Source organism: Arachis ipaensis, chromosome B02, assembly GCF_000816755.2.
Source record: "Arachis ipaensis cultivar K30076 chromosome B02, Araip1.1, whole genome shotgun sequence".
NCBI lineage: Eukaryota > Viridiplantae > Streptophyta > Magnoliopsida > Fabales > Fabaceae > Arachis > Arachis ipaensis.
Window position 1 is genome coordinate 78,788,357 of NC_029786.2, and position 21,892 is coordinate 78,810,248.

Consider the following 21,892-nt stretch of genomic DNA (forward strand, 5'->3'; position numbering starts at 1 on the left):
TACAAACAAAATTTTTGTCTATAAAATTTAATTAAAACATAACATTTTAATTATTTAAATATAGACAGATTTTCTGTCGGTAATAATTTTCCATGAAAAATACTAATTTTTTGACAGAAGTATCAACATATTTTTTTCATATGTAAAATCATGCTTATTCATTTTTTTTTGTTTCCGACAAAAATTTCCTCACAAAATCTGTTTGTATTTCTGTGGGATAAAATCTGTAAAAAATATACGTCTATAATAAGCAATTTTTTAGTAGTGTAAGAATGTTAGATCTTCTTTCCTTAAGCATTCTTAAGATTAGAGATCACTATCGAATCAAGATATAATGAGAAACTGATGCGTATGAAACTCACAGTATAAATCGAAAAGTTAAACTTGTTAACACAATTCGAAGACTGAGCCTATGAAACTTTTTCAGACATATAGATATATTAAGATATTTAGTCTCAGATTTACAAGAATGTAATTTAGTTCCAAGTTAGAGAAAAAGATTCTCCAAACAACTTAACTTCTTGAATACACTTTAAATTTAAACGTTAGAAGCATGAACGTTTTTCTAAAGTAAGTAATTTCTCAATTTCTGTAATTTTGCAAGTAAAAGTAGAATCGAACTTTTGAAGTGTACAATCTCACTTCTATAGTAGCTAGATAGCTTCAGAAGTAATCAGATTACTCAATTTAGCCTCGAGATTGTTTTCATTTAAATTTCGACTTTCTTAAGTCTGGAAGAATTCTAATTTACTTTTATTACTTAACAAGAATTATTTAGTATATGAACACTCAATTGAACAAACATCAGAAAGTGTNNTGGAAATTGCATCACCTTGACACCCTGACAAGTTAGTTAGAGGAGTTTATATTGAGAAAAATGTAATAGGAATTTAGTTAGAGAATTTAGTGGATTCTTGAGTGAATTGGAGTGAGCACCCAACTCGAATAGGGGCAGATTCTCTGTATCGTCTTTTCTAAATCCTTCTTTTTCTCATCTTATCAATACACTTATTATCTCATCAATACAATTCCTTTTTAATTTAATTTCACTACATTACATATTTTGGGTCTATCATTTGGTGCTTTCATGGAGAGGGAATGGCTAATTCGAATGAACTCACCCACCAGACAGAAATTACTGCATTGCAACGTGGTCTTATAGAAATGGTTAGGCAGCTTGGAACCTGCAGTGAACGCATGAATGGGTTAGAAAATTCAATGCATGAAATTCAAACTATGTGGAAAGAATCTTTGAAAATGAAATGGGTCGAGCCTGAACCCGATGAAGAAGCAATCTCTCGTGGTTCCCAAACCCATTGGGGTTTAAGCTCTCATCTGCCATTGAATCAAATATACAAACCTGAACTACCATTGTTTGATGGAGATCGGGTGGAGAAATGGGTGTTCAAAGCTCGTGAGTACTTTGAGTGATACTTAGTGCCCAATGATATGAGGACATGTATGCTTTCCTTCCATCTTAATGGATCTGCTTATTCTTGGTATAGATGAGTAATTAACAATAATATTCAATATACCTGGGAGAATTTTTTGGATGCTTTGTTAATCAAATTTGGCTAAAATCATTTTCATGACCCTAAAGAAGCTCTTAAGGAGCTGAAACAAACTTCTACGGTGGCTGAATATCAGAAGCAGTTTGAAGAATTGTCCAATCAAGTGACTGGAGTAAGTGAAGAGTGGTTAATTTCCCTATTTATGGCTGGTTTGCAGGATAATTTGAAATGTGAGTTACTCTTAACCAAACCAACCTCATATGTCACCGCGGTGTCGTTAGCCCAACTGCATGAGCAAAAGCTTGTGGCTACCACACCTTCTTACTGTAGACAACCCACAACCCACACCCCTCACCTTACACCGAGCATTGTCACTCAACCACACACCATCCACAGTTCTGCCCAGAAAATCAATTCGATCTCCACAACCCTCAATTCATCAAATACCACCACACAAACATCCAATTCGCCAAATTCTATCCTACCCTCTAGGAAACTCACCGGATCAGAAGTTAAATTAAAAGAGAAAAAAGGACAAGACCTCTTGCTACCTTTTAATAGGAGAAGAGGAATGGCAAAAAATATTGAAGGAGCCTGAACTAAAGATAGTCCAGTTACTTGAGATTGATAGTCCCATTGCGGTAGAACCTATGAGGCCCGAGATTAGCTTTAATACCATGGTTGACCAATATCAACCAACTACTTTTTGATTGAAATGAACCTACAAAGGGCAAACAGTGATGGTTTTCATCGATAGTGGAAGCACTCATAATTTTGTTAAAGCTAGTGTGGCTGAGAAATTGGAGTTTCCAATCAAACAAACTTCCCCTTTACAGGTGTTAGTGGGTAATGGTGATGTTATAGGGTGTAGGGCCTTGTGTGAAGACGTTTTGTTGGTCATGCAAGGATACCAATTCAATGTGAACACATTTGTTTTGGAATTACAAGGAGCTAATTTGGTTCTGGTGTTTAATGGCTGATGTGTTTAGGGTATGTTACTACCCATTATGGACTACTATCAATGAAATTCATTGTTAATAACAATACAGTTGTGAAGCTGCAAGGTGAGCGGCTATTACAGTTCGAAGCCATCAGCAACAAGATGTTGCAAAAGATGGTCTCTTTAGATATGGTGACTACACTTTATCATATGAAGATGGTGACTACCCAAGAGAAAACAGTGACTACCTAAGTTGCTGAAGAGGTGTAACATATTTTAAACCTTCATGAGGAGGTTTTCAAAGAGCCTTCACAACTGTCGCCACATCGTGAGATTGATCATAAGATCCACCTCATACCAGGGTCATAATTGGTTAGTGTTCGACGATACAAATACTCTCACTTTCAGAAGGAGAAAATGGAGTGATTAGTGGCAGAAATGCTGGAGATAAGGGTTATTAAGGAAAGTTAAAACATCTTCTTTGGCCTTGTGCTATTGGTCTGTAATGGTAGTTGGAGATTTTGTATAGACTACCGGGTCCTAAATGTGATCACCATCAAAGACAAATTTTCTATTCCCACTATTGAAGAGATATTAGATGAGTTGTTTGGTGTATCATTTTTTTCAAAATTGACCTAAGATCCGGTTACCACCAGATTCGTATGAACGAGGATGCTATTTCTATGACAACTTTTCGAACACACCAAGGGCATTATGAGTTTGTGGTCATGCCCTTCGGGCACTAATGCCTCGTCAACATTTCAAGCCACTATGAACAAGATATTTCAGCCCTACCTCAGAAAGTTCATTGCTGTTTTTTACTTACGACATCCTAGTGTACAATAAGACATGGGAGGAACATTTACAACACCTACATTAACTCTGAATGTCCTAGCTCAACATCATCTATTTGCCAAATGCTCCAAGTGCATGTTTAGGCAACAACAAGTTGATTATTTGGGATAAATTGTGTGTGCAGCCGGTGTGAAAGTTGATCTGGAAAAAATTGAGGCTATTCAAGCTTGGCCATTACCAAATACACTCAAACAATTGAGAGGGTTCCTAGGCTTGACAGGATATTATAAAAAATTTATGGCTGGGTATGCTACTATTGCTCACCCTCTTAAGGAGTTGCTAAAGAAGAATAACTTCTCTTGGGAGACGGAGGCCGAACGGAATTTTCATGACCTTAAGTCTACCATGGTTTACCCCCCGGTGCTGGCCCTACCAGATTTTTGCAAGTAATTCACTATGAAGACTGATGCATCTCACACGGGAGTTGAGGCAGTGCTCATCCAAGATGGCCATCCCCTCGCCTATTTTAGCAAGAAGATGAACCGCAAGATGATGCTAGCTTCAGCTTATATTCGGGAGCTCTATGTGATCACCCAAGCAGTTGCAAAATGGTGACACTACCTTTTGGGGAGGTGATTTACTATTAAGACAGATCACCAAGGGATAAAGGAGTTGCTAACTCAAGTTATTCTTACACCAGATCAACAATATCACCTAGCTAAGTTGCTTGGCTATGATTTTATGATTGAGTATAGATTTGAAAAACTAAATCAAGTGGCAGATGCCCTCTTCCGCCATCCAAAATCAATCCCTTAACTTGAATGTCGAGCCTTGTCTATGGTATAAAACTCGCTGTTGCAATCTTTAAGGGATGCTAACTAGCCGTGTGAAAAGCTACTCGGGCTGCACCAGCAGCTGCCAGAAGGGAAATTTGGATTAGATTATGTTGTCATTGAGGGAATATTACTGTACCAAGGTCATGTTTGGGTTCCGGATTTTTAGGGGCTGCGAGAATTGCTCTTAAGTGAATTTCACTCATCATTACGTGGGGACATCGAGGAGTTCTTAAGACTTACAAGGGTCCTAGTGATGCTTTTTTTGGCCCAGAATGCGTGCCAATATGCACAAGTTCATTGCACAGTGCTTAGATTGTCAAGTTACTAAGTATGTGCCAGCTAAAGCTCAAGGTTTATTGCAACCCCTCCCTATTCCTACTAGCCCATGGGAGGTAGTTTCTCTGAACTTCATTGTTCAACTGCCCAAATCAGCGGCGTACAATATCATTATTATAGTGGTTGATCATTTCAGTAAAATGGGTCATTTATCGGCACTGAAGTCGGGTTTTTTCGCGAAGGATGTAGCCACAGCCTTCATTCATATGATTGTGCGCCTCTATGGGTTTCGGACTACCATGGTTTTGGATTGTAATCCTATTTTTCTAAGAAAATTTTGAAAAAACCTGTTTGAGTTCAGCAATACCAAACTACATTATAGCACCGTTTATCACCTTCAGAGTGATGGTCAAACTGAGGTGGTGAACAGGACAGTGGAACAGTATTTGTGGATTTTCACTCATTCTTTTATACACAAGTAGATTTTCTACTTCATATAGGCTAAATTTTGTTATAAGGGATCTTTTCATTCATAAATCAATATGTCTCCTCGTAAGGCCTTGTATTGCTTCCCTATGCGTACTATCCCTGGTTATAACCCTGGCTCTAGTACTGTATTGGAGGTTGATGAAATGTTGCAACTAAGGGCCGCTCTCGATCGCGAGTTACGTTACTGCCTACAACTGGCTCAGAAAAATATGCGGAAATAGGCTATTAAACATAGAAGAGAGAAGCAATTTGAGGTGGGATAATGGATTTTGTTGAAAATCAGAGCCTATAAACAGCGTTCTCTCACAAGGGACAAATTCAACAAATTCCACCAACGATACTATGGTCCATATCAAATAGTTCAAAGGATTGGATTAGTGGCTTACTGTCTGAAGCTACCTGATGCATGTGCCTTGCACCCGTATTTTATGTGTCAGTGTTGAAGGAGTACTATGGCGAATTGACGACGGTGACATCTTCGACCTCCAACTTGCCTTCCTCTTTGCGACCTATTCTTCTCGCGATTCTGGCTCGACGAATTGTCAACACCCAGGACGGACCACGGTCTCAAGTTCTTGTGGACTGGGAAGGTCTTCTGCAGAGGAGACAACTTGGAAAGACGAAGCTACTCTTCGCACGTTGTTTTCCAACATTGACCTTGAGGACAAGATCCCTGTGGAGAGTGGGAATGTTGATAGCTTTCTAAGCCCAAATGAAAATGAGAACAGCCCTGCAGCAGTAAAGAATTTAGAGATTAATTGGGCCAATTGAATCGAAACCTTGCTGAAAATTCATGGTGCAACTTCCAAATTGGCTTTTCCTGGAAGTTCTTCAGCCATCGACTTAACTCCGCTACACACCTTGCATCTCAATGCCAACCAATGCCCATGTGCAATTGTGGACCCGATTGCCACAACTTATCCTTATCCATGGCAGTGCGGTAATACCATGAGGATACTTCTTGTGGATATTGTAGTCATTTTTTATAAAAAATAATATTAATTTAGATCGATTCAAAATTTAATTTACTATTTTTCGGTTAAATTAAATTGTCTAGCCTAATTTTAACAAAATTAATACGATTTAATCAATTATATGTGTTAAATTTTAATTATTAAAAACATATTTAAAAAAAGATGTTTTAGACATTTTTATCACATTGACTCCTTTATTTTTAATATGTTCGAACTTTAATTTTACATTTGTTTCAGTCTGATCTAACTTGCAGTTTATTATAATTTTTTTATTAGTAAATTTGGCTTTTTATTAAGTTTGATTGATTTAAACCTATTAAAAGGTCTGAAATTTAAAAAATGAATAAAAAGAGTAAAAAAGCTTACAATAATTTTAAGTTCTGCAATAATAAATAATTAAAGGTAATAGGAGAAAAAATACACAAGTAAAACAATAAAATGAGTAGTAGGCTAATTATAGCTTCCGTATGTTCTTGATGGTCAAAACTCGTAACATAACTATTTAATATTTATACCAAAATTAGGCTTCTTTGCCTGAAGGCAGCGCTTGAAACTTGTTGAATCATATCAAAATTTTGGCAAGTATTTACGGTAACTTTGTTTAATTGAATAATTAAAGTAAAACATTGACTTTGTCGTTAATATCTTTTCTATAAATATCTGTGAAGGTTACATGTATTGAGATTCTTTCTTGACAAATAACGGGTAATAATTTAAGCTATTATTTTAATTTGTGTTTATCCTGCACTCAGTTCTCATCGTCTTTCTAAGAGTTATTTCAACATGGATAAAGTGTATTTTTTAATTTATTTTTAATATTTATAATTTTTTAAAAAAAATCCGACAGGTTAAAAGCTAATTCGTCACGGATCTAAACTCCATTTAAGATTCTGTCGTTGGCTAATGAGTTGCTGCATACACAAGGCGGAATTCGAACTCCAACACTCCAGCAAGCAGTCTTTAACCACGTTTAATACGATGTACGTAGGGGTGGCAAACGGGCCTAAACCCGCCGGGCTGGGCCGCGTAACCGCCAAAAAAGGCGGGCCGGACTGGAAATTTGGGACCACCAAATAGCAAAAGCCCGCTTAACCTGCACTGCTTAGACCGCGGATTTTGGCAGGCTTTGGCGGTCTGCCGGGCTTAGTATTTTTTTGCCAAGGGATATTTTTACAATTTTTTTACCAAAATCCAACTTTCCCCAACCCAACTTACAAGAGAATGAAGATGAAAATTGAGTGTTTTAGATTATGTTTATTTTATTTTAGAGACAATATTGGGACTCTTAATTTAATTAAATGAAACAAATGAGAAGTCACCAAAAAAAAATGAAACAAATGAGAAAACGAGAGAGGTAGAGAGAATGGATAATATAATACGTGGGCCTTTTTTATTTTTCAGGCTTTATTCAAACAACTCAATTGTTGTTGAACAAAATATGTAGCTCATATACACTAGGATGTCCAGACCTAAAACCAATAGGGTTAAAACTAAAACGGAAAATGATCTTAAAGTGATTCTTATCCCATGGTATGTTATGAAGAATAGGATAGAACATTAGTCATTTAGCAAATAATTTCATTCACAAAGGAAGAAAAAGAGGAATAGGAAGGATAGGAAGAAAAAGAAATGATGTTTTCTTTTGAGGGACTATTTATTCTAATTAAAAATTTTGGTGAAGAAATTATTTGTCTCAATTAAAAATTTTAGTGAGAGAATTATTTGTTCCAATTTAATTGAGTGACACGTCGGTATATCTAACGTGTCACGTAAAATTCTGTCGTTAGGAGACCATGGTGATTGGTGAAAATAACAAAGAGATTTAGTTGTATAATAAAAACAATATTATTATCTAACCTTCAAAGTATTATACCAATTTGTTTCATTTATAACTTAAAAAGTAGATTGAATAATTTAACTATAAAAGTTTGATATTTTACTATAGCTGCGTTATTGATATAATTGTTTTCATTATAATATTTGATTAAGAAACACTCACAACTCACAAGTACCTGTCCGGTATGACCGTATGAGTATACCAGTCATTTAGAAGTATCCATGCCTCATTATGGAAAATATCCATCTTTTATCTAAGTGGCCTCTTCTTAGGCTTAACATAATACATAATTAACAATGTCATTTGAATCAACTTTCTATTCCTTTAACTAAAGATGTTGTTTCTTAATACCTCTATTTAAAATATCAGCATAATAATGGAAATTAATCTTAAATTGCTTTATATGTGGCTTTATGGGACTGGAGTAATACTGTATTTTGATGGATTAATATAGGCAGATATAATTTTGACTCTCCAAGTTCTCGAACAAATTTTTCCCAGGTATCATCAAATTGACTATAAGCTAGTGCCACATATTTATTAGCTTCAAGAGCCTTGCGCTTTTTGCTGCTCATATTTTGATTGAGATATACTAAAAGAGTAATGATTATCGATCTTCTTAATTCTTAAATACGTTAGTTTCTGAAAAATAGAGCTTCATTTTTACAGTATCTTTCAAATGTGTTGCAATTTTTATTCAAGTTATTATTTCTAATCACCCTTTTATTATGATATCTTTTTTTATGCAGGATGCCAATGAGCAACCATCATTGGTAATTGTGTACTTGGGCGGCAATGATTCGGTACTTGCGCATCCAAGTGGCCTCCAAGAATACATTCAAAATATGACCAAAATTGCTATCCATCTAAAGGTAAACAAAAGTTTCACAGCATAGCAGCATTTTCTACGTATGTGTCTGAGTAGTTCCTTTTTATAATCACTGGATGCAAAGTTTGAGATGACTGTCAATGATTTCCAGAGCCTTTCAAAGAAAACGCGCATCATATTTCTTGGTTCTCCTCCTGTCAATGAGCCACAACTTCTGGGAAACAGGTGAATTACTATCCGACTCTTATATTACATACGCGCATAGTTACATGAATTTACCAGACGTATCGCATACGAATTCACAAGGATCAATTTATAATTAATGTGCCTACCAAAACGCCTAAGAATAATTTCCATATTAAATATTTTTACATGACGTAGCACCTACCACTTTCCATACCAGAACGTAGTGTGTTCCATGAATTCAGTTGGCGAGACGTTTGCTTCATGTAAGCAAGCTCTCATAGTTTCTAAATTTCCTTCATTTGATTAGCTTGTTTGGTTATTGGACAGCGATGGGATTCATCTTACAGCTGAGGGAAGCAAGATAGTTGCAAAAGAGATCTTGAAAATCCTCAAAGAAGCAGAATGGGAACCCAACTTCCACTGGAAGTCAATGCCAACTATAAATTTCTCTGATCTGCCCTTCCCTGAAGGTTTGGATTGGGACTAGAAGTATCCTTGGAAACAGTCACAGAATATAAGGATGTTAATTAATAATTACAGAGGGATCAATTATTCCTGGTTTACCAGCATGGCAATGTTGTGAAGTGATTGTGATTCTGAATATATACTTTGATTGAGCCAATGCCTAAGGTGGCCTTATGAATTCATAATTTGTTCTTTTTGTATTTGATTTGACATGGGGTATACAACTGGGAAATTACGGTTCATATTGAATTGATTCGGGGACTTTCATTACAAGCCGGAACCGGATTATCAGAGTATGTCATCTCAACAAAGATCTTGGTCGGCTTAGCATTTTTCGTTCATTTTTGTCCGATTTCAATACGGCTTATACTTATTTGTTGTTTCTTTTTTTAAAGTTATTTTTGTCAATGATATAATTTTTGGAATATTACTTTAGTAGTTATCGAATATTTAATTATAAGTATGAATATAGTTTTATTATATTATATATGAAATACAATTTAATTATCAAATTTCTTCAAGTTTTTATATTAGCGATTGATTAAAAATTTTATATGGGTAATTGATCGATAGCTGAAACAATTTTTTTCATCAATGAAACAAGATTGAAAAACTACGGAATGAAGGCTTCATTTGAATCTAAATACCAAAGGTTTAAAAACATGACATATATAATATCTCACATTTTTAAAGAGAGAATTTTGATGAGATCTTTTACAAATAAAATTAAAAAAGGTAAGAGTTTTTTATCATTAAATATAATCACACCATGGCAAGTTAATGTGCCAACCTAACACACCATTAACAGAAATCACACCAGACGTTGGAGATGTTAATACGAGTTAGATTGAATATTTGGAGATCCTATACTAGTTGGAAATTTGGAGATTCAATTTCAAGGCAAGGTGAACTTTAATGGGAAAATTGAGTCTTAACTCAAATGTGGTACTTAAATTGACTGTTATCCCCCAAACTAATGTAACAATGGCAAAAATGTCTACTGCATAATTTGCGAACGTTGATCGTGACTTGAGCTAATGGTAGTTGTCAAAGCACACACTTGTGTAGAGCTTACATAACATTACATAACATAGTTCTCATAAGAAATATACAAGAACCAAAGAAAAAAAATTACGAGCTCCCAAACTTCCAATTTTTGAACCCGCTAATATTTCCTTTCACCATAGATTGACCTTTAAACCACCAGGAATCAGGCTGGTAGATTCAGCTTATCATTGCAGAAAAGCTGCTCAAAATTGCAGAAAGTCCATCCTGCATGTAGAATGGCATCATTTCTTTGATGACCGGAAACCACCAAACCCCATCATGGCCGCAACATCAGGATCAATTTCCGGTTCTTCCATTGCCTTCTCTTTCTGGATTCAAAATAAAACACTACCTGATTACTAACTTGTTGAATGAAAACTTTTTTTTTTACTCCTAAAAAGATGTTTACCATTATTACCGATCAAAATAAAAGAACATTAAGAGAACAGAGGGGGAACAATGATACAAAATAAGCAACTACATACTCCTGACCTTTTCCTTCTTCTTTTCACGACGTAATCGTTTTCTTTCTTCCTCTTCTTGCTGCTGTTTTAGAACCCTTTCGTCAAGATCTACAAAAGGTACAGTTCAAAGGCAATGTTAAAGAAATGAGTCAATGACCATCATACATGGAAGATAAGTTACAGGTCTATAGTTCCAGGCAAAGATAAAGACAATAAGAATAATAGATAGATTTGACTTTGAATTTGAATGATTCTGATTAATGCGGTAAAATCCAATGCATTACCTTGCTCGGTGAATGTGCCAAGATCTTTACGTTTCTTAAGAACCTCAAATCGTTCCTGAACCTGTTTCCCACCAAAAAATTTACTACTGCTCCCAAAGATACTAAAATATGTACTCTAACCAAATGACAGACAGAAAAGATTGTCTATCTTGAGAGGGGACCTGTTGGAGAGAGGCTCGTTCAACTCGCATAGACATGCCCAAAGCTCTTTGATCTAAGAGACAAACATAGTTATAAAATGAGCAAAGCGAAGGCTAACTGAAAACTGCATCAACTAATGGAAGGAATCATATATAAATGGCCACGTACGTTTCTTTCCATTAATATGATCCAAGTAGTTCGCTGAGTCCTTTACCACACACTCACAAACAGAGCAGTAATATCCAGCCTGATAAGAAAGTCATCATATCAAAATGAGTTACATACCATACAAAGCACAAGATCGCCCATAGCAAATATTGAAACAAAGCTGAGAGTTTTCCTAATATTTATAGCATGGTAAAAGTATACCTGCTGACTCAGTGGTGCAACCGGCGTAACAACCTGCAACATTGCATTTTATCAATAAAGTTTAGACGTTAGATAGATGCATATAAAAGTATAGTAGTTCAGAAATGCTAGAACAATCACATGGGTGTCCATAGTTGCTTACTTGAGTCTTGCCTAGGCGGGACTCAAGGTCCACTTCATAATCTCTATGTTTTAGGGGTTTCCTCTGCACTGGAGGACCTTTAGCTGCATCAATATGACAAAGGTGATGTTGACTTGATATAATATCACTTGAAAATTTCTCCAACTTAACAAAATAATTAACCCAAGAACATTGAAAATATTTTGAAGCTAATGCAAATAGAGGAATATGAAGAAAGTGGCACACCTTTAGATTTAGATCGACCCTCCTCCTCCTATTCAAATTTGACATAAAATACAACACAATATCATAAATTATTAAAAACAAGCCAGAAATGATTGGAAATTCGGAAATAGAACACTAGCGTTTAAGTAAAAAGAAATTACCTGCCTCTCACGCTCCTGAGCTCGTTCCAAATACTCTTCTCGATCAAATTTTCTTCTGAAGGTGTTGTCAACCCCAGCCACCTGATCCAACACAAAATTCAACACTTGATGTTGGTTTTGAAAGTAAAAAGATGGCGATATTCGAAGGGGATAAAGTTCTGATAAAAACATTGTTAGAATTACATTGTTGCTGATGTTAGACATGGATGCAATAATTCCAACAGCGTCTGCTAATAAGGGCAGAAACAAAGGGAAGATGATAGATGGATGATTTGAATCAGCAAACCCTAGCAAAGCTTCGAAGATGAAACCCGACCTGGATACAAAAGGGAATAAACAGGCAGAATGTTTCTCCAATTAGGGTTGATGTTTATTTTTCTCTCATTCTATTTCAAAATTGAGTAACTTCTTTATATTTTGAATTAGGAATCTGGTTTGAGAATAATAATAATAATAATCATGGTTCAAAAAACCAAACCGTCATCAAACCACTTTAGTTATTGATTCATTAATTTAATTGATTTAACCGTAATCCAAAATATTATCAATTTATCCAAATATAAACTCACAAATCAAATAACAAAATTATAATGAGTGCTTCTTTAATTGATACTATCATTTATAACTAAAAAATATATAAAAATATGAATTAATACTCAGTTTGATCCCTAAACTTGCACGCAAACCTCAATTTAGTCCATAAAATTTCAATTGCCTCTCTTTAGTCCATAAACTTTACAAACGTGTCTCACATTAGTCCGTGGATAATTTCCGACACAAAAATGTTAATGAAATACTGACATGGACAACCAAATACCATGCTAGAACTTGTAAAACGACGTCGTATTACTTGTTTTGGGAGGAAAAGTTTCAATAAATACCACTTACGATATTTTTTGGACTATTTGAGAGCCAAAACAAAAATGATGTCGTTAACGTAGCATCCGGCTATCCAAGTTAGTGTTTTGTTACGTTTGTAAGTCGGAAATTATCCCACGGACTAACATGAGTCACATTCGCATAGTTTACAAACTAAATATAGGCGATTGAAACTTTAGGACTAAATTAAAACTCGCATGCAAATTGAGGGACCAAAATGAGTATTATCCCTAAAAATATCAATCAAAATATATAAGGGAGTCATGAATTGAACAAGGATAAGAACAATTATAAGTCAGAAACAATTAACAACTTATAACAAATTATAATAAAACAAGAACACGGGCATGAAGATGAGCTGAAAATCTCAAAATCACAATAACAAGAACAACTAAAACACAGCACAACACAAGACCAATAGGAACGATTAAAACCAAGGTTGCGAGAACCGAACCGGTCATTGAACCGGTCAAGCTACTGGTTCAATGGTTCAACCAGAGTCGAACCGTGGTTGAGCCGGTTTAATTAAATATATAATTAGATTATTAAAAATTTAATATATAATTTCAAATATACAAATTTAATTTTTAAACTAATAACCAAGGTTGCGAAAACCGGACCGGTCAATGAACCGATAAGATAACTGGTTCACTAGTTTAATGGTTCGACCGAGGTTCAACCGGAATTCAACTGGTTTAAATAAATTTTAAACAAAATTATTAAAAATTAAATATATAATTTCAAATATCTAAATTCAATAATTTCTAACCTAATAAAATTTAAAATTTCACCTTTTTAAACTAAACAAAACTCTAATCATCAAAAATCATAATCATCATTGTTAGTTTCAAGATTTTCTTCATAGACAGGATTTTCAAAGCACAGCCACAGAAAAGGTTCCATTCGTGCACTACATACTTGATGACATCTCATGTCATAATAATCTTGCTTTCTTACTTACCACTACTACATGATTTATAATTCTATTTCTAGGATATGAACATCATAGATATTAGGCAATCACAATTCACAACAAAACGCAAACACAGGCTTGAAAACCAGAAGGGAAAATTATATTGTTTAACCAATGATTTGAATGGACTTAACATCAGGTTTCTTAACTTCTGCCTCGGCAACAGTGACAGTAAGAACACCATTCTCCATGGATGTCTTCACCTGATCCATCTTGGCATTCTCAGGGAACCTGAACCTCCGCATGAACTTGCCACTCACTTACAACATCAGCCATACCCAAATCAGAAAAGCAGAAAACCAGCAACAAGCAACAGTATTATTCCAGATAGCAACATCATTTCAAAAAATCAACAACTCAACAACTTAGGATAATAAAAAATGATCAAAATCAGTAATTCAATAATATTAACTCAGCAAATCAAAGATCACTAAAATAGTAAAACCACCAGCAACTCAGTCAGCATTATTAACAAAAGTACAAAAACAAGTGAAAATAATTCAAGCAGCATTATTTACCGGAGGGATCGAGGAGAGAGGGCTCAACGCGACACAGAGAGATCAAGAGCTCAACGCGACACAGAGAGAGGGCTCGACGGCGACACAGAGACGACGGCGAGAGAGACGACGGCGAGGGGAAGAGAAACGATGACAGGCGACGAGTATACCTTCACCTTCCACAGCCGATGATTCTTGATGCCACCATGGTCAGTTCCACCCGGCAGCGACAGCACCCTCCACCCGTTCGGCGATGAGACCTAGCGACGCGAGGAGATGGGATCCAGGAGAAGAGGATCAGCGACGACGAGGCTGGACGCTGGCTGAGGATTCGAGTTCGTCGGCGACGACGGCGTTAGGCACTGGGCGGTGGCTCCTGGCCTCCTGCTGCTGTTGGCTGGGAGAGAGAAAGAAAAGAGGGCTAGGGTTCTGTGAAGTGGAGAGAGAGAGAGAGGAGGGGGGCTGGGTTCCGTGGAATTGTGCGCGAGTGAAAGAGAGAGAAAATGGGGGAGGGTTTATATATTTTTTTATTTTTTTATTTTTTTAAATTGTAAACCGGAAAAAAATCGTTCGGTTCAAATGGTTCACCGGTTAATCGCTGATTCGACCGGTTTTTTTATTTTGTCAGGCAGTTTTGCACTTCAACCGAACCGACTAGATGACCAATTTCTGGTTAACCTGATTGAACCGGCCCGTCGGTTCAATTTTCAGAACAATGCTAATAACCCTCTCAAGTCTCAAAGAGAAAGAAGGGCAAATAAGAAGTAGCACCACAAACCAACTTCTAAAAACTAGAATTCATGCGGCATGGGTTCAAAGACCTGACAAAGTAGTTCATCGAAACTTCTATGTACATAGACAAATTGTCTAAAATAAATTAACCTAACACAAGCGTTCATGTAATAGAAAACAACAAAAGCAATACCATACTTCCAATCAAGTATTCAACAAAAGCCTTCCAATCAAATATTCAACAACACAAACCCAGAATCCAAAAATAAAAAACTTAGCATCAAAAACCAAGAAATCCAAAAACAGAAAAACTAAGAAAAAAATCCAAACTCAGCATCCAAACTAAATTCAGAATCATATAAGCAACAACCCAACTCAGAATGGTACACAAACTCAACTCAGAAGTCAGAATCTTAGAATTTGAAACTGAAGAAGCAGTGGGTTACCGGAGACAGGGCGAGGCAAAAACGGCGGTGACAGAGTGAGCTCGGAAGAGGATCACTTTGCGACGGCGAGCCCCGAACAAAGATTCCCGGCGAGGTTCCGGGTAGAGACTGAGCAACCGTTTGCGATGGCGAAGAGGGCACGTCACCCTCTGTCACACCCGGCGGCGATGCCACCCTCTACCCGACGAAGACAGAGACGATGAGTTCCAGGCGGTGGCGATGAAAAGCGTTTTAGAATTGGGGATTTGATTAGGTTTGTGAGAGAAAAAAGGGGTTGTTGTTGTTCACATTCTATTGTAATGTTGCCTTTTTTTTTTTATTAAATGAAAACGCACCGTTTTGAGGGGAGGGGGAGTGAACTGGACCTTCAAAAAACTGGACCGATTCATCCGGTTCAACGGTTAACCGTCAAATTGACCGATTTTTATCAGTTTTTTGCAGATGATTTTTTATATCAACTGGATCGAATTAATTTCTTACTTATTCAAGTTGATTGCAATAAATACAAATTAATTTTGTTAGATAATCATAGTTGTCTGGTCTACTATATATAGATGGCCACACAAAATTATAAGAATCATAATTTTTATTACTCTTGCTATTTCAACTCTTCTTTTCTTCTTCTTCTTTTTCTTTATGTATAATTTCTTTTATGTATAAATGTACCCAAAATGAGAAAGTACGGATGAGTGTTTTATTGATTGTTTGTTTGATGAATATTCTCAATTTAAGTATTCTACTAATATGGATGGAAGTTGACCCGTAGCAATTCAAAGTGGCCAATGTATTTTTTTATAGTATTAGATAGAATAATATTTGTTAAAATGAATATACCCATTGTAATAAAAAAAATTTCAATTGTTATATATTTATGTTAGTCGTGTAAATTCTTTGAAGGCACAAGATAATAAAATAGGTTGACTTTAATATCATTAGAAGCTAAATTTAATGGTTCAAATAAGCACCATTAATTATGTTAAAAAAGTAATTTGTAATAATAATGTGATTTATATATTAATTTTTTTGAGTAAATTCATTTTAAAATATAGAAATTAGACTCAATTACGCTAAAATTTTAAAGGTAATATAGAATTTGATAACAAATTTAACACTCATTAAGGAAATAAATTTATTTATGGCTATTTTCTAATTATAAATAATAACAAGACTTATGAAAAAATATTAATGTCATCATTCTTATTAATTAAATTATAATATTAGGTAGTTGATAGTTTCATAGGCGGAAATTATAAATCAAATCAAATCATATATATTGAGCTAAATTTAAATCATGTGAATTAAGGACTAAAATAAAATAAGATGATTTTTTACTTATTCAAATTGAATGCAATAAATAAAATTAATTTTGTTAGATAATCATAGTCTTCTGATCTTCTATATATAGATAGCCACACAAAATTATAAAAATTATCATTTTTATCACTTTTGCTATTTTAACTCTTTTTTTTATGTATAAATATACTCAAAATGAGAATGTATGGATGAGTGTTTCATTAATTATTTGTTTGACAAATATTATAGTCTAAAAATGTCTTAATTTAGGCATTCTACCGCTGTCGATGGAAGTTGAACCTGTAGTAATTCAAGGTGACCATGATATTTTTTTATAGTATTATATAAAAAAATATTTTTTAAAATGAATATACCCATTGTAATTAATTTTCTTTGTCAATCTGTTATCTTTTACCTAATAAACAATATCCATATTGAATATATTATTTTCATCAGAAGTCATATATAATTGATTGATAATTCTATATATAAAAATACTTATGTGGTAATTAAATACCATATTGTTATCTCGCTAAAGTTAATTCTCCTATGATTATACGAATGTGATTCTCCTATGATCATGCGAATATATAGCACTATCAGATGAAAATTGATTGGATTACATTTATGTCAAACGAGGTAGGTGATCTTTTAGGCCTAATCATGATCAGAGTTGAGGAAGGTTTGAAAAATGCTAACAATACAAATACTTTTTATTTTTAATACCCAATAATAAATATATAAATTAAAATTAATATTATTCCGTACAAAATCATAAAATGTATAGCATACTCAAAACATATCTAATCCGTATTAACTATCATTGTTTATCAATTACATTATGACAAATCTGGTTATTAAAAAAGATTAAAATTAACTTAAATATACACAATATTATTTTATGCTTTTTATTTTTGTTTTATTATCATAAAAAGTCATACATATTATAAGAGAACCTCATCTTTTTACTAACGTTTCTTCCATTTAATGGTTTCTATTAAAAAAAAAAGCATAATAATATTGTGTTTGGTAAGAATATATAAAATTTTGAAAGGTTAAAGCATAGGTTTAGTCCTTAACATATTCGTAGATGAAGTGCAGAGTAGATAAAAAGATAGCTAATAAAAAAGAATAAATTACCATTTGTATCCATGAAAGATACAAACGCTGACAAATGTATCCATATAAGAATAAAACGACAATTGTACCCACGGAAGATAGCTTCCATGTGCCAAGAATACCCTAATGGACCAATTGTGTAACCAACGTCCGGGTACTCTTGGCTCACGGTATCTTCCGTGGTTATAATTGTCGTTTTATTCTTATATGGATACATTTGTCAGCATCTGTATCTTTGATGGGTACAAATAGTAATTTATTCAAAGAAAAAATAAATGGTTAAAGCTTTCTCAATAGTAACCATCGTAATGTATGACAGGTATTCTATAATTTTTTTGGATTTGATTGTTTCTTTATTATTATATATTGTTCTATTTAATTTATGCTAAAAAGACTTGTGATAATTATCTTATTGTGGTAGTGTAAAAGTTGTAAGTATCATATTTACTTTGTATGCTCTTAAATCTCATGTCATTGATGGATATTTGTGACTGAGTAATTATTAAAAGAAATAATTGGTTTAATATCTATTTTATATTCTACTTAAACTATAATAATGAGTAAATATTTTTTTTCAAAATAAATAATGCGATTTTTCATAAAAACAACGTTTAAATAAGCGTAAAATTAGATTATACTACATATTAATTTTTGTATATTTTTATTTTTTCTAAAATTTTTCAGACTTATCAACATTTAAGTTGTCTATACATCACTTCTCAAAATATTATGATTTCACAAGTTATAATATGTGGAGTAAATCACCTTTATAAACCATTTGCAAACCAATTTTACGTATATCTGTCAAAGTAAAAAAATAACGCGCACGTCTCAATTTACATATCTATGTAAATCAAATTTATGGAGTTCGAATTATGTGTTTTCGTAGTAAATCGAATCTATAAGATTCAAATTACTTGGATGCTATCTATGCTACTAAATCGAATGAAGGAGATTCGATTTACAATGAGCTGAATTGCTATTAAGTGAGTATAAATCGAACCTTATTACTTCGATTTAGCATGGACCATATAAATCGAAATTTATAGATTCAATTTTGTATGAATGACATAATTCGAATCACAATGTCAAGTTATTCGAATCTTATAGATTCGACTATTTTAGGGGTGGCTTTGGTTTATCAACATAAATTAACCTAATATGTGATATTAGTTATTGTTATATGTATATGAAAAATGTGATTTATTTATGCATTGTTTGGATTAAAAGAATTTGTAGAGAAATAAAATGCTGGAGAAGAAAATAGATGAAAAAATAAATTTTTTATTATTTGGATCAACAAAAAAATTGAATAAAAAACATAAAAATGTATGTGGAGCTCATGTAAATTTTTTTTCCTCAAAGTTGCGAAAAAAACTTATGCAAAAGTGCAAACATGGGTTAAAATACAGAGTTACCATTTGAATTATAATTTATATATAATATATAAAAACATTAATATAATTTTACTCTATTATAATTTTTTTCTCTTCTTACTTTTCCTTCCATCCAAGCAAAAGAAATTTTTTCCTCTATTTTCTTTCCATTCATTTTTTCTTCATCTAAACACACATATAAAAATATACTTTTCTTTCCATTTTGTTTCCTCTCATTTTCTTTCTTTCTATTTTCTTTCCTCTTATTTATCTTATATTCAAACAATAGTTTAGTGTTATCTATTTATCTTCTATTAATATTGTTATAACAAGGATATATATAACTGTATAAAAATGATATAACCTAAACTTTGATTATTTGATCATTTATTGAGTAGTTAGAATAGTTCCACGTTACAAACTAATGAATGCTAGCAATAGGGATGCTCAAAAAAACAGCTAAAAAAGGTATTTGCAGGGATTACTCGCATTTTGGGGCTAGATAGGAACTCGTGAAACGTTACAAACTAATGAATGCTAGCAATAGGGATGCTCAAAAAAACAGCCAAAAAAGGTATTTGCAGGGATTACTCGCATTTTGGGGCTAGATAGGAACTCGTGAAATCCTCACGACCTACCACCCGAAAATAGATGGGGACTTGGGGTGGCAAACAGGGCAAAATCTGTCGGGCTGACCCGCATAACCCGACAAAAAAGGAGGGTTGGGCTGAAAATTCGAGACTGCCAAACTTAAAAAGCCCGCCTACCCCGCACCGCCTAATCCATGAGCTTTGGTGGGTTTCGGTGGGACGGTGTAGGTTTTTTCGCTGGGCCAAGCTTTTATTTTGTCAAAGGCCATTTTTTTTACAAATTTTTATGATGTTATTAATCTACAAGAGGATGAAGATGATAATTGAAGATGTTCTAAGTTATATTTTGGATTATATTTTTATGTTTAATTGATTATAAACTTGAAGATGTTTAATTATATATTTTGGACAATATTTATTTTGCTTTGGACAATATTGATTTTATTATTTTATTTCAAAAAATTTGGTTTATAATTATGTTTATTACATATTTATAATTATAATTTTTTATATTTTAATTTTATAATTAAAATATGTCTCATATCATATTCTCATATATTCTATTTATTATCTATTTTATTATATAAAAATCAGGTTTCTGCACTTAACGATGGAGTTGACGTAAGTACCCGCCCTATGGAATAAAATTATTAATTTATCCTAATTTATGTATACATAAATTTATTTCTTGAATTTAGTAACCTTAATTTCTGCCTTCAATTTGAATTCTTCCTTTTTTCTTTCAGACTCATTCTGAGCCTCAATCCTCTCTCTCTAACTCACTTTCTCTGCCTCTCAAGTCCGTCACTACGTCGCTTAGTATCGTCCCAAAAAATTATGTGATGTTATTATGTTGGAATATATTTTTATGTTTTCTCATTTTAAAATGTTATTTTTCATAACGAATATGTTATAAATTGTGTTGAATATGTTATAAATTGTGTTGAATTATATTGAATTGATTATTTTATAATTATTATATTCTGTCTTTTTGTGTTAATTTTTTTCAAAAGTTTACCGAGGAGATCTGCATTCCCTAAGGGGTAATTAAACAAGAACTTGCAATGTCGGAGAAGGAACGGGGGTATTTTTTTTAAATAAGAGTGAGGGATGGGAAAGGAGTTTCTCACGCTCCTCTGAGTACTCATTACCATATCTAACTAGCAACGGAGATCCAATCTGAGTCGATTTAAGAGGAGACGTGTGGACTTCATTTGCATTGGGCCTTAGGTAACGAACCTAAGTCGGATTTGGAATCCTAACAATGAATTTTAGTTGATCTCGCTTGCATTGAGGTCTTACTAGACCCAAATATTTCTTGAATTAATATTTTGAGTCATTGTTATAGCAAATACTATACTATTTAATATTATAACACTTAGTATATATAAAAGTTGAATACATTTACAAGATATTTTTTTTAATTCAAATTAAAAAAAATTAATTATCTCTTTTTTAATTTTAAATATTATTTTTTAATGTAACGAAAAAGTAAAAATAACAATAATAACTCACATAATTAAAATAGATAATTTTAATATATACATGACACTATATATATCAAGGATTATTATATATGATATATAATTTTTTTTCTGTAATAAATAATAAACAAATAAATAAAATAAATGAATTTAATTTGAATTATTTTTTTATTATTTTTTATATCTAAAAATCAGAATGTGCTTTTATGTATTTTGATTAATAATTCTTAAAGGAGTTACTATTTTATTTACTAATATTTTAAATTTTTTATAATATTTTTATAAAACTTGATTAATAGGTTCTTCTTCACAATATTTTTCTTGAAATTTTTTAACAAAAATATATCTTAATTTTTATCTTTCATCTTTTATATTGATTGATTATACTAATTTTTTTTTACAGTATATTTTTATCAACTACATGCATTATTTTTCTGCCTTTTTTTTTTTACTTTTTTTAATTATTTTATTAGCTTATTTTTAATTATTTATTTTAATTTCACTCCTCAGATGTTTGTTGTATTTCACTTCATCTTAGCTTAAATTTCATAGT

General features: G+C 33.1%; 1 protein-coding gene and 1 pseudogene across 1 annotated transcript; one reads left to right on the forward strand and one right to left on the reverse strand.

The window, feature by feature from the left end:
• On the forward strand, positions 8,613–9,380 carry LOC110267848 (GDSL esterase/lipase CPRD49-like). The gene is made up of 2 exons (XM_021113675.1): positions 8,613–8,712; positions 9,001–9,380. The coding sequence occupies exons 1-2, from the start codon at positions 8,618–8,620 to the stop codon at positions 9,158–9,160; spliced, it is 255 nt and encodes an 84-aa protein (XP_020969334.1). The 5' UTR covers positions 8,613–8,617; the 3' UTR covers positions 9,161–9,380.
• Positions 10,032–15,753, reverse strand: LOC107625498 (annotated as a pseudogene).